The sequence below is a fragment of the Balearica regulorum genome, chromosome 3 (genome assembly GCF_011004875.1).
Source record: "Balearica regulorum gibbericeps isolate bBalReg1 chromosome 3, bBalReg1.pri, whole genome shotgun sequence".
Lineage (NCBI taxonomy): Eukaryota > Metazoa > Chordata > Aves > Gruiformes > Gruidae > Balearica > Balearica regulorum.
Window position 1 is genome coordinate 56,008,937 of NC_046186.1, and position 14,959 is coordinate 56,023,895.

Here is a 14,959-nt window from a genome sequence, read left to right on the forward strand (position 1 = left end):
TGTTTGTCATCTCCATGAGTTCCAAGAAAGGTCTTAGCTGATGTTGAGGACACAGTGTTGTCCTCCTCCAAAAGCTAAGAAATTATCTCCTTATATGACTACATTTGGAAGTGCACTTTAAGCAAGAGTTAAAAAAAAAAAAATCTCGGTCTGCAGAATAGGAGATCTTGTTGCATGCCATACTCCTGACTCTGGTATACCAGAATTTTACATCAGACTAGTAAGTACCACAAAGCGTTTGTAAAACAAATCTCTCCCTTACTAGACATCTTATTTTCCAGCACAAATCCAAAAACATCACATACCAAATTGCTTAGAAGAGGCATCCCGTCTACTAATGAATTCAGGTTTAATTTAAACAAAACAATCAAGAAAGCTTGCAAATAAATCTGTCCTGTTCCTGTGGTTTAAACTTAGCATATTACAGGCTCCTCCAGATGCTGTCATACAAATAAACAAACAAACAAAAAAATACTAGCACTGCTTTAAAGGAGTCCGTTTTATTTTTAATAATCCCTTATAGCCACTGACTCATGGAAAAATACCAGGGAAGCATTCACATATAATATTACTATGAGGGGCTTCAAAGAAAAAAAAAAGCAGTCCTTAAAATATTACTTACCTTGAAATAAAATTCTCTGGTATTTGTAGCTTTATTTTTTTATTAAATTTAATTTACAAATTAAGTTTGATATTTGGCTGGGATTCTTTCTAGCTTGGGTTTAAACAGCAATCAAAATAAAAAAAAAAAAGTGACAAAGTGTATGACAGTGTTCTAGCACTTTTAGGTATTTTATATTAACTCTAGTAAGGCAGAAATTCTAGGAAGTTTAATACAATGCATCTCATAGCTCTATTTGCACACAGTTATCAAGAGGCAAAGTATTCAATTTGTTCATTTTTAAAATTATTCACATTGGTGCCTTTATCTAAATGAACTATTATGTGAACAGGATGTTTTAGGAACTACTCAGTATGATAGGATATTCTTTAATCATGATTAGTTAGACTTACAAATGATTATGGAACATACAATATGTTGCAGCTTTGGATCATTACCCATGGAAATGTAATTCTGAAGTACAAACAATAATTATTTCCGTCACTCCTTTTACTGAAACATAGCTTGCTTTAATTAGGGTACTGATAAGTGATTACAGCAAATATAAGATTTTTAAATAGTTAATCTGATAAAGAATAAAATGAGCTTTTAACTGAGAAAGCTTAATCCTCCAAACAGCCTGCATACAGGTTGTTCCAACTCCTTAGGAATGCCCACTAATATAATGGACTAAAGGATGGATGATGAAAGATATATTTTCTATGGAGGCAGCCAGCCCCTGGGGATCTCGGTCCTTTCCACACCTGTCAGCAGCACCAGAGAAGGACAGACCCACACAACGTGGGAAACCTCACACTGCTGCACGGCTGCTCTGTCCTCAGAATGGCTGCATCCCACTCCTCCCGTGGGCAGCGGCTGGCTATTGCTTCAGTGCCTTGCTTTAGGGGACAGATCGGGAGGTTTCCCCCAATCTGATATAGGCAGAGCATGCCGAGTTGCCCTCTCTAAGCCACGAGGACAACTGTTAGTTTAGGAATATCATTCTGTCTCGGACACCAGATGTCTACCAGAGTATGAAAAACAGCGGCAAGCATGGACAGTGTCTGTCTTAGCCTACGAGAGCTCAGGACCCTCCTTAATCATACACATCATCTTTGTGTTTAGGAGCTCATTTTACTTTCATTAATGAAATTATTTCTAGTATTTCTAGAATGGACATTAGTATCCAGTATCACCAATATTCCACTGCAAAGAGTTCCACTTAATTACCCATTGTGTGAAACACTTTATTTTGTTTTAAATGCTTCCTCATTTCATTTGTACAAAAGAGGTTTATTTGAACACCAGTGTTGCTATCAATCTAGTCCAAGAGGTGGTGGTAAAACTGCCTCTCTAAAGGTGAAGGTTAAGAAGTAATGACTAGGTGATATTTAGGAGAAACTATATACTCTGAATGTGCAGTCTTACTTTCAATAACAGACACAAGATATAAACCATCAACATATACATGAAATCAACAGCACTGATGACAAATGATTCAGGCATTTCTTGGCAGACAACCGCCGCTTGATGTAAAGGCTCATGTGCAGTCCTCTACTAACTCATTGTCTGGCAAGAAGCATCCTCTGCTTCTGTCAGAACCGGTTAATTAAAATGTAGCAATAGGTTATACTGGAAAAGTTCACTCCTGTTTGAGAGAAGTAGATCTGCACTGAAAGATACAACTATTTAATCACATAATGAAGAGCCTTCAATTCTAGACATCCTTACATATGTTTATTTCTGGTTGCTGAGTTACCGTAGGAGGACAAGCGACTTCCTTCAAGAGTCAGAGATGAAACATTAGGTAAAACAATATTTAGTAAAGATGAAGAAGCCAGCTACTAAGCATCTCTCAATTATTTTCATTACTATTAAGCGTGAATTTGAAATGGGTCTAAGTGCAATTTTTTTCCCCAGAAAATTATAAGACAGTTAAAATAGGAAAAACTGTACATTTTTGAGCATTAATGCCTTTCCAATACAACCTACACTCAGGACAGGACTGTGGGAAATAAATAGGTAAGTCTACTTAAGACACAAAAATGTCAGAGGAACATTGTCTCCTTATAACTGCTTTGTCACGTACATGACCCAATAGTACCTGCTAAGTCAGCTTTAACATAATGATAAATTTCAACAAAACCCAACACGCACCATAGAATTTAAGTTAATTTAAAGTGACAGGTTCAAAACAGAGCTTTACCCAGTATTTGGGAAATTTACATATGAAAGAAAATTATACATCTTCAGGGTTTTGTGGAGTTTTCACCAGTAATTGCTTTGCATTTAAAGAAATTCAGTGATAAATTCAACTTATGGTTCAAGAGTATTAACTTGTGTTAATCCTACAATAAAACACTACTATAATCCAGAGACAGGAACAAGAATTTAAACCAGTAAGATTAAAGTCTTTTCAAGTGCCAAGCTAAAAATTTAAAATATCACAGTACCTGGGACTTAGAATAGCTTTCTCTAAACATATCACAGAAATAATTGCATTAGTCAAAGCTCTTAGATGAAATTGTTTCTTCATCCTCTCCAGAAACCATGACAGGCAACAGAGATTAATGGGATATTAATGCTTTAAAGACATTCACACGTATAGGTTTACAAATTATCCTTTCATTCTGAACACGTCTTTTCCACATGAGTTGAAGTTTCAGCTTCAGGAAGGCCAAAAGAAGGAGTTAAAGAATATGGTCCAAAACAATCTGTGAAGCAGGTACCTGATACACCAAATCTACCACTACCATGGCATAGGAACTCCATAATTACACACTCCAACATGAAGCCCAGGAAGAACGTACTAGGTATGGTTTCAGCTTTAACACTTCAAGACTTAACACAAAGCAACACTAGTAAAAGCAAGAAAATCCATTGCACGGGTCTCTGCTGTACAAACCATTTTTAAAGTTCTAAACAAGTTCAATTCTGATAAACGAAATCATTAAACTAAAAGTTAAATACTTACCCAGATGATAATATTTCAGACTCTGTGGAACTATCTTACCTCTTCTCCTGAAAGATAATAAGCTGAAAGTAGTCCACCAACGAAACGGATGTTCACTTCAAATACTGAAATTTCAGCATTCTGTTGAAATAAACAAGCATAGTTTTATTCCCTGATACTTTTCTGTATGGTTTTGTTTGGTTTTTGTTGGGTGTATTTTATTTATTTTTTATATATATATACATGCAAGTAATAAGTTACAACAGCTGTAAATGGCAAAACACAGAAGATGTAGGGAAAGCCAATGTAAGTGAACTTAGAGCATTTTAAAGTATTTCCTTCTTTTCCTCACATTAACAAAGCATCCTCTCTATTACCCTCATCGTGTTTAACTTTTCATCTCTTCCACTTGTACATAAGCCATTCCATAAATCTACATATAGATGTACCTCCCTGCAGATTTTGCGCTCACACACAAAACGTGCTCTCAGATCCTATGTCCCGCGCTACCTCACCTCACATTGTCATTTCTCAGACACCTTACAAAAAGTTCTTGATTAGAATGTCATAATAAGAATTTTCCTATCTGAAGTCTAAATGCAGGTTATTGTAAAATGAGAGATAACATTAAAATAAGTCAATTATGTGTGCACGTAAAAATGTAATCATGGTACGTATTCACTAGGAAGCAGATGATCTTTCCCTATTAATGCAAGAGCCCTTCCCAAGCTGTCCTGGTCTTTACCAATGATAGACTATAATTGTTGTACTGAGCAATATAGATACAGCTATTATCTATTTCAAAATTCAAAGTATATTCTTCCCTGTCTTTTAAAATTCAAACCTAAATGAAGAATCTGAATTTTATGATCACTACCTTCTCTTGTTCTTTAAAAAGTCTGCCAATTTTATCCCAACACAACATTCAATCCACTCAAGAGGCATTCAGCTGAAAAGCAGATCTACTGAAGTTTCTTAATTTTCACTTTTTAATGTAATACTACTTTTTATATTTTTTATTTATGTAGAAAAATGGTACCCAGCAGTCAATCTTCTAAACTTTTGGGCACATAAATAAGGTGTTTTACTTTCATGGGTTCTGGGTTGCTCTTGCTTCACCTGGCATCATGCATTAAGACCGCAAACTGAAAAAGTTATGTCGCTGTCTTGCACCATTCAGAACACACAATTTTTCCAAGTTTATTTTAACTGTACTAAAACTCTGCAGCTTCTCCTCACTCACTGTGCTCTCCCAATACTGGTCTACTCTTATTCTTTCTGAAAGAAACTACAAAAGAAAAGGGGAAAAGAAAAAGAAGTAAAGAAAAGAAAAAAAAAGGCTCATTTTTTGTTTCCAAAATTAATCTGGTATTTCTGCTTCCCACTGTTCAATCACTGTCTCGCTGAATCCAGCAAGAAGAAGAATGAAGTAATGGGAAACAGGCATTCACTTCAGCTTTAACTAATGCCATTTCTATGCATTTCTTTTTATTATACCATGCTATATGGTTAACCTGGGGAGATGGATATAAAAACATTTAAATCCCTAGAAATCTGAACTAACTAGGCATACAGCTGTTCACCTGCTAAGCAAGCTACTTATGTAAGAACTCTACAATAACTAAAGTCTACCTTAACTAAATCCAATGCATAAAACAGCTTGTAAAGAACTGATCTGACTTAAGGCTGATCTGATCTGACTGAAGAAAGGATGATTAAAGGAGTGATAGAGGCAGCTTCTCTTCCTTGGAACTTGAGCTAGCCGAAACTCCTATAAATAGTATTTTACTTGAGAACCTTCTTCAGAAGTACAGGTTCTTTCCATTTCAATCATGGGCTTCAGCACATGCCAAGAACTTTTCTTTGATGTGGGAAAGTTGAAGCTGTAAAGAGGTAGGTATTAGACAAGGAAATGAGTTAAATCAGATATTCCAGACACTTGTGTTTCCTTTAAGGACTGAATTAAATTACTTTTTGATTCTGAATTGCTAGAAGTAACTTGAGCGATATATGAGCTGAACATTTTTTCTCCAGAACCTTACATTTTGAATTTCTGGATTTAATACGACCATTTAACTCACAAACCATTGCTATCTTTCATGGAATGCAAAGAAATACCTTTAAGAAAAGGTCAATATGTATGCACTGAGATCTGCTTCTGGAATTCAGTTACAGACAAAAAGAAGACTGTGAAGTAATCTCAGTAAAGATTTTACTATTGAACCACAAAGATTAATTGCAGTGTTATCTTGAACGTTTGCTGAAGTGGTGATCTTTCAGGACATTTCTTGAAGCTAACCATTGTTTTAATGTTATCAGATTTCCAGTACTTCACTTGCACACATCTCTGAACCTTTGTTCAAAATCCTCGCCTCTTACTAAAATCTTTATGCAAGCCACTGAAGCAGATGCAATTAATGAGATGGACAGACATTTCATTAATGGCAGATTTGAAAGCTGCATGCTTACTGCATAGTTATTCTTAAACTCATTATGCCAGGCTAGTAGTATTCGCAGAAAGCACAGGAATTATAGCAATTTGCAAAACAGTTAAAGAAGTTTCATAATTTCATGTCCAAGAAACATTCATCTCTACATGGGAAGTTCATGTGAAGTAGTCTGTTAAGAAAAGTGAACTTGCCCTGAAGTAGTGATTTCTGTTACAGCAACTTTACCCTTCTTTCTGGTTTGATTTTTTTTAAATATTTGAATTTTTTGTATTACACATTTAAGATGCCGCACCCTGATCATTACCCTCTTTTCATATTTTTAATCATCATCCACATACAGTTTGCACAAATAGGGCTGTATATTTCTACTCAGCGGTCAAATCCTAAGCAAGCAATGTTGTTATTTATTTTGCTCTCAGATCCAGCTGTACACAAGTACCTTATGATCCATTTAATGGTGCCAAAATATATAGGAAAAACCTTTATCTGCACTTCCCAAAGTTTCTGCTTCACCAGCTGAAGAGAATTATTTTATCTTATTTTTTATTTCAAGCTTAGCCTTCTCTTTCAAACCATCATTGTATCATTGATAGCAGGTCTGAGAAGTGGTTGAATTAATTCCACTATATCTAATGGAACTTCTGTAAGGAGAAGTGACTGGACATGCTTATTTTAAAATTACTACAATGTTCCTTTTGTAAGATTCCAAGTATATAAGATGGCTCTGACCAACTGGATAGATGTAATTTCTAATTTTACAGTCCCTTCATTAGTACCTCAATTAGACTGCAAGGCCACGTGCTGTGTAGGATAATATCTGACATCTTTGTTAGTACACATCTGTGCTAGGCTCTTATTGTTCCTATGCAATATTATTTTGCTCTAGCCGCTAATTTTGGAGGCTTCCCTTTTATAAAGGATTCTGAAAGTATGTAGATGCTTGGAAAAGTGATATGTATATTGGGAACAACGTATTTTTGTTTCACTTACAGGGCTTTTATGTTAATTGAAGGATGTGAATAATTTGGTCTTTCATCTTACATTTGATCAATAATTTATCATTCACCATTTGATCTTCTGGTAAGTGAATCATAAATGGGATATGATAGTCCAAGTACCATAGGAGATCCAGAGAAATTGTGACTGATGGTCACTGTACTCACTGTAGGGGAACCTACACGAAAGCTGGAGAGGGGCTTTTTATCAGGGAGTGTAGTGACAGGACAAGGGGTAATGGGTTTAAGCTGAAGGAGGGTCCATTTAGATTAGATGTTAGAAAGAAATTCTTCATGGTGAGGGTGGTGAGGCACTGGAACAGGTTGCCCAGAGAAGTTGTGGCTGCCCCCTCCCTGGAAGTGTTCAAGGCCAGGTTGGATGGGGCTTTGGGCAATGTGGTCTAGTGGAGGGTGTCCCTGCCTATGGCAGGGGGGTTGGAACTAGATGATCTTTGAGGTCCCTTCCAACCCAAACTATTCTATGATTCTGTGACAATCAAAGGACAAAACAGCTGTTACCACATTTTGTCTTGACAAGAGAAATGCTGAAATAAGGTTTTCTAAGCAAGAGAAGAACTATTGCTCAGTACTCGGAAACACTCAAAAAGCTGCAGAACCTGATGGTTTTAACTAAACGTATTAAACTATCTCCTTTTAAAGAAAGGGAAGCTGACTATACCATACGAATCCCCATCTTCAAAAAAACCAAAAATTGCCAAATGGGGGGGGGGGGGAAGGAAGTGCCAAGAGTTACATTAACTAATTTGTGTTTTTCTGCATTTGTATTTTACTAGCAAACCTATGACAGGGCCAACTTGATCTCAGCTGCGCCTCACCACTTCACTTCCCTCACCCTTCCATAAACCAGAGGATTAAGTCTACAATTGGTAAATTGCTGAAGCTTCAACCTGCTGTGGTTGAATTTAATGTTGAAAGTGCTGTTCAGACAACAAAACTACTGTCAGCTGGGCTCTCCTGAAGCCCTTCTCCTATAGGACTCCTCCAGCTTCCTAAAAATCAGTATTCACATTCTTCTGGATCATTTCCTTAACACATCTCTTTCCTGAAAGTTTTCCTCTCCATAAATTTGTAGACCAAGGCCAAAACAATTTCCATCTATGTTTTCCCATGGGAAGTCAACCTCACTTACAAACACAACATTTGAAAAACAATTCAGTTTTATTTATCTAGTATCAGCTTCCACCTGGCACTCATCAGCACTGGTACTTGCTCTGCCATTCATAATTCATTTGGAGAAAATACTGTGGGTTCTTTACATGGATGAATGTATTCACAGTAATCAAGTAATCTTAATTTTTATTTGATAAAGAGCTTACTCTCTTAGTTTTTATAAGGATCCAAATAAGGCCACAAATCCCACCACATAGTTTGTTTTCAGTCTTCTTTATTGCACGGATTCTTTCCAAAACTTTCTTTCCTTCAGTTCTCTTGTTCTTGTCTCATCAAGAGCATAGTAAAACTTCAGTCACCTCATCTGCATTTCCATCTATTGCTTCTATGTACAAGCAATATAGTGGCTCCCCCACACCCACATATCATACTGTACCACTGCAAACAGCCTGTGTCCTGCAGGTTAACAGGCTGTGCAAGACAATGCCAGGGACCCTACAGAATCACCAATTGGTAGGGGTTGGAAGGGACCTCTGGAGATCATCCAGTCCAACCCCCCTGCTAAAGCAGGATCACCCAGAGCAGGTCACACAGGATGGCGTCCAGGTGGGTTTTGAATATCTCCAGAGAAGGAGACTTCACAACCTTTCTGTGCAGCCTGTTCCAGTGCTTGGTCACCCTCAAAGTGAAGTTTTTTTCTAATATTCAGATGGAACTTCCTGTGTTCCAGTTTGTGCCCATTGCCCCTTGTCCTGTCACTGGGCACCACTGAAGAGTCTGGCCCCTCCCTCTAGACATCCACCCTTTAGATATTTATAAGCATTGATCAGATCCCCTCTCAGTCTTCTCTTCTCCAGGCTAAACAGCCCCAGCTCTCTCAGCCTTTCCTCACATGAGAGATGCTCCAGTCCCCTTCATCATCCTCGTAGCCCCCCCGCTGGGCTCTTTCCAGTAGTTCCCTGTACACTGAACAATTCTGAATAAAGTACATAATTCTAGACTAAAAAAATGGATACAGAGGGCCCATTTTTCAAGTGAAATTATTACTATTAAATAATAATATCCCCCTGTTGAAGCGCAAAGGTTGGGAACAACAACAAATCTTAGCATTTTCAAGTAGTCCAGGAAGTATGATAGAGACATAAAGATTACTACAATAGCTCATTTTAGCTACTGTAATTAAACAACATTTTAATTACTTGCAGTTGTGGGGGGAAATAGTTTCATTCATATTCCACAAATGAAATTTAGTGGCAGTTTGCTAAAATAACTCAGTTCCCATAGACAAGGGAATCAATTCTAGCAACCTCTTCATTGAAGTGTCAAAGCCTGGTTATTGCATAACATGCTTTTTAACCTTGCTGAAGTCCCCACATGCAAACTGTAAGATCTTCAACAGACACAAAAATAAAGTGTTTGTTAATGCCTTCAGTACCTCTAGCAGCAAAAGAACTGCATTTAATAATGAATTTGCAGGGTCTCCTTTTAGTCCACCACAATAATTTCTTATTCATAATCAAAACAAAATCAAGTCACTTTGAAGTCTGGCATTTAGAGTGTACTAACAAGTGGCAAACTAGTAAACAAACAGTCCCACAAATTAAAGAACCATTTTCAACTGCTGGCTTTCTTAAGCTTCCTCACAGACCCATTATACACTTACTTGAAGTTCATTTACTCCCACATCCCACATGCCTTTTTTTTAAAATAAAAAAAAGAAAAAAAAGGAAAGCTATCCTGTTGCAAATTGTTATATTAGGAAACTTTTTGATTTTCTCACTTAAAGAGGGAAAAAACCCACCAAGAACAAAGCACCAAACCCCATCTGCCTCCAAGCCAGAGCATTAGGTTATAGACTGTTAAATGTAATTACAAGTCAATCATAATACCTACAGTTTGAGAGTAGTAGGATTTAAATTTGTAAATGTTGAAGTTTGAAATAAACAATCTGGATTCTAAAAGTCTGTCCTGTTACTGACTGCCACACCACAGATAGATTTGAGCTAAAGATAAATGCTGGAAGCATTAATAATTAGATCCAAATAATATTTGCTATTCTGGGATCTTGGAAAAGGGGTATGTTAATCTATACGTGCCAGTAGAGATAAACTTAGTTTCAAGTTTCTATACCTTTTCCACTGTTTCCTACTTCCCAAAATAGCAGACACATTACATGCAAAACTTCTACATTGCATGAAGCTGCACACAAAGCTACTTTAAGAGATACTCAAATTTGCAAAGCTAAGTACAAAGACAAAAATCAGAACTGGTAAGTAAGCCCTCAGGTTTCAGGGTGGCTTATAAAATCAGATACGGTGACTGACTGACCTCTGTAAACAGCTTTGCTTAAGAGTGGTGGCAGGACACAATCTTCAACGTATCCTTGCCATCTTACTCATTCCCTTCTCTTTTTGTAGTTCCTCTACTCATTTAGTACCTATCTTCAAGAGCAAATAATGAAACTCTTTATACTTTCCCCACAACACAACCTCAGCTCTTTCCTAGGTTGATCCATCCTGTGAAGTTAAGAAGGGAGAGTACCTGTGATGAGACGGATAATGCACGATGAACCCATGCTCGCACAAAATGTCAACTAGAGTCAACTAAATTATATCTACGTAGATAGACCTACTGCACAGACTGCTGTCACTTTCATCTGACCGAGCAATCATAACCTCCTGCCATCCTTCATTTTGACCAAAAATAGAGAGGGACAAGACAAACAAAGCAAAATCCGCTAATCACCAACAGGAAGGTTATTTTAGTTTGAATCCAAATTCACCTCTAAGAAATCTTCTGGTAGAACAAACCATTTTCCTCTTCTCCCAACAAGTACATGGCTTCCTGCTCCATACCTTGTTCCTATTCTGGTCCCGTTTGACTACACCCACACCAGACGGCTAATCAGCAGATCAGGGCATGAATTCAAGCACTGTCCCACATACCACTTAACTGTTAGCACCTTCTGGTCTGGTTTGGGCCCCGTTGCTCCAGCCAATATCTAGGCATGCTTTAGGACACCATGTAGGCCAAGGACTGTTCTGAGTATGCAGTATGGGCAAGACTGTCCCTTTGCGGGGAAGGGGTTTAGCAAGGCTGAAGAAGAGAGGGGTGAATCAGTTAGTCTCTCATCCTAAAGAAGTTTGGGTGTCTCTGGGTGTAGAAGTGAAGCACCATCAATTCCAGTACTTAATAACTCCAAACCCTTCACTGGTGCACCAAGTGGCTCAAGCTCCTACACCACTACTCCCCGACTCCTGACCCCTTAATCTGTCTCATTAAGACCCCTCTCTTTCAATCTGTCTTCCCAAGTACGGATTCATTGTAGTTCATCCCTTGCGCTGCAGAGACTGACAGCTTTTTCCTCCCCAACATAAAGTAGTTGGGTGGTGGTACAGAAACTCTTTCAGAAAGCTATGAATGTTCTGCGTGTGTGCGGGTCCTAAAGCAAATAATGAAAAAAATATAAACAGAGAAGCACACAGCAATCCGTAGCTGTAGCTAGGAAACAGCCAAGCTCCCTAGTGATCTTGTGAAAGATCTTTTTTCCTCCATTGCAATGTGTTGATGTGCAACGTGGCCCAGCGCTGCCTTGGGCAGGGCCGTGCACGAGCACTGTGAAAAGGGTGTGTGGGCAGCAGGACGCATGGGGAGGTCAGACCAAATCCTCAGCTATGTTAACTGAAGAGCAAAGATACACCCACAGGGAGATGAAATTATTTAATGGATAACAATGCACACATCCATGATGCAAAGACCATGGATTTAGCCACTGCTAAATGTCAACTCTTTCCAAAGGTAAGAGTACGTCTAAATCTATTAAAATATTGAAAGAATCAGAAAATGCAACATAACTCCTGAAGGACTACTCAGTTTGGCTGAAACTTCAACAGATTATCAAATATGAGGAATTTCAGCAGTTATGAGAGAAAAATACTCCAAGCATTGCAATGTGGATATCTCAGTTGTAAAATCACAGTGCTACCAGCCCCAGCTATAATAAAAATAGCCTAAGCTTGTTATATTCCAGAAGGGGAAGTTTCCAAACATGTCCACTCTCAAGCTTACCAATATTCACAAGTTTGCTGAGAAAGGTGCCATTTATCTAGAATTTTCCTTTGAAATCAAACAGTTTTGCTTTCTTCAGAAAAAGTTAACAAAAGTAACCCTGACAACTAATTCATTGAATTGAGGGACTGAAATCTAACATGTGAAGAAATGATGCCATTTCCCATTAAGTCATCTTTATTCTGTAAATCTTTTTATGTGGATAAACTAGTGCCTACTTTACAAAGTGACATTTGGAAACTTCAGAGATCAGGTGATGAAAATAACCAAGTGCTGGCCAAATAGTTCAACATATACAATGAGTATCTGACATATTACAGACTTTGAGGAGAAAACTGGCTTTATCCAGCTGTATTGACATAGAATATAAAGAGTAAATATTCTGCCACGGAATACAGTCACAACTATTTTTATAAAGAATATCTTAAAGAAAATTTAAGATTTAAAAACCATAGTTCTAAGATTAAATGGTGAGGAAAAACTAATCCTATTTATACAAATAAAGGCCAAACATGCTTCCCCAAGAGCTGATTAAGCAGTCACTGCCCAGGAAATGACCAGAAACATGTTTTATTCTACTCACAAGGAATAACACTTAAGGATACGTCAATGTGTCAGTTACTAAAAACTAGATCACTTTTCATGGGAGAAAGGTTTCTAAAACAGCAACAAGTAAGAGTGTACAAAACATTAATGCAGAAAATGTCAAGTAATGCTGGACACGTGATAAATGCTTAAACACAAAAGAGAGGGCCCTGCTGTTCTTTGTGCTAATTAATGTCCAACTTTAAACTATAAGATACAAAGCAGCATTTGAAACTAGAGCCTGTATTTAAAGTGGAAAACTAAACAAGAGTACAAGTTAAGTAGCTTCAAACAATTCAGCCATTAAACAAACTGACATCAATTATTGAAGATGGTGTTGCTGTTACTTATTTTCATTTCCTCGTTCCACTTTGGGAAAATTCACCTACTCATTACTGATGCCAATGTAAAATTCAATTCTATGACTATGAAGTATTATGAAAATAATTTTTGTGAAGTGTCAAACTCAAGGCAGCTATTTACAGGAAAATCAGGAACAAGATATCGTTCTTGATGCATATCAGTATTATCTGTAAAGTAGTTTTGGTAAATGTGCGAGATTGCTGCATTGTCCAACTAACACAACACAAAATTTCAGACATTTTGAAAGACTTCATAGCTTTTAAGCATTATTGAGAAAAAAAGTTCTATATAATTTTAAAATGGACATAAATTAACAACAGGAGCTGAAACTGTAGGCAGTACCGTCTAGAAGTAGAAATTTCCAGTACAAAGTACAGCAAGATTTACGTCAAACCAAAGACTTCAGTGTTATTAACGTAAATTACTCTACAGTGCTTTATGATGTTCCTCCAAGTGGAGCTCAGCTCAGCTCTTCCTTTAAAGTTGAGTTTGCTATTTAATAAGTTTTGTTCTTACATTTCTAAACATCTTAATAATGCTAAGCTAATAAGACAGGAATTTAATATTACAAAAATTCCTTTAGAAAAAAAAAATCTTATGCACAAGATAAAGTTAGTATGTCATTCAGACATCTGACACTACTTGGAAGCGTAGTTTAATATCCTGTATTTACATTATTAATGTAAACATAAATGAACACTAAATTGCTGCTTATATAAACTATATAATATCCACTTATTAACTCCTCCTTCTTAAAATGATAATTAATTCTCAAGCATGTAAGAGAAGCTAATTAATCCTGACTTTTGCATAACATATTAGAAAGAGTACTTTGTTTTCAGAAAGCATTTCAACCATTACATACGTCAACTACAAGAGCTTTTAAGTGCTCAGTGTACCATGCCTACAATACTTTCCTACACCAATCAGCAAGGGTACTCCATTAGCTCTCTGTACCGAGCAATTACAACACACACACACAAAAAAAAGAGACCAAAACCAGGACTTCTCAATTTCACTGAAGTTTTACAGAGGTTCTTCCCTATTCAGGGCCTTTCTAGAATAAAATAGTTAATGATGAACTTTGTTCTCAGCTGCATGTTTACCAGTTAATAACATGATTTGTACATGCAGTTGTGATGACCTGGTGCTTCATAAGACTAAAGCAGCTCAGTTGTTGCAACAGTTCAGCCTAACTCATAGGATTCAACTTTGCTAGAATACACAAAGGAACTTAAATGATATGCATGGTGTGTGGTTTTCTTTAAATGCAAGTCTAATTTGTGGAAGATTTCACAAAGCGGAAATGTAAAATGTTTACATAACCAAAAAAATCAATGCCTGAAGTGTCCTGATTCTTCTACCCAAAAGAGCTGAAAAGTTTGTTAGTTACTTTACAATGGTAAATTCTCTATACCTTCCTCCTTCCTTCAGTACAGCTTGTTGCCTCCTATCTACCTAAATCTCTGAAGACTGAAAAACTGCACAAAAGCAGAGCAGTAAGTTTATTATGATTGTGCTTGCGATATTAGAACTCACTCCTCAATTAGCCCCTAGAGACTAAACAGAGCATTAAATGTTAATCAGCAACATTACTTACCACATTGAAATCTAAGTTTTTTTCAACCCACTCCTTGGCTTCCTTGAATTCCTCTTTCATTTCCATGATGTATAGTGTGTCAAGGGCATCCACTATTGTTGCTCCTTGAATGTTACCTGAAACACATGAAGATCCAGTGATTTACTTTCCAACAGAAGGCTCTTCAGTTAGATCTAATTAATTTAAATTAATTCTAATTTCAAAATCCAGTTT

General features: G+C 37.0%; 1 protein-coding gene across 1 annotated transcript in view; it reads right to left on the reverse strand.

Moving 5' to 3' along the window:
* Nucleotides 1–14,959, reverse strand: part of MAN1A1 (mannosidase alpha class 1A member 1) — a 154,564-nt gene that overhangs the window by 87,340 nt on the left and 52,265 nt on the right. The window contains exons 3-4 of the mRNA XM_075747971.1: nt 14,747–14,862; nt 3,615–3,695 (exon numbers count right to left, since the gene is read on the reverse strand). Of these exons, the coding sequence (XP_075604086.1) occupies nt 3,615–3,695; nt 14,747–14,862 (197 nt within the window). The remainder of the gene's footprint in view (nt 1–3,614; nt 3,696–14,746; nt 14,863–14,959) is intronic.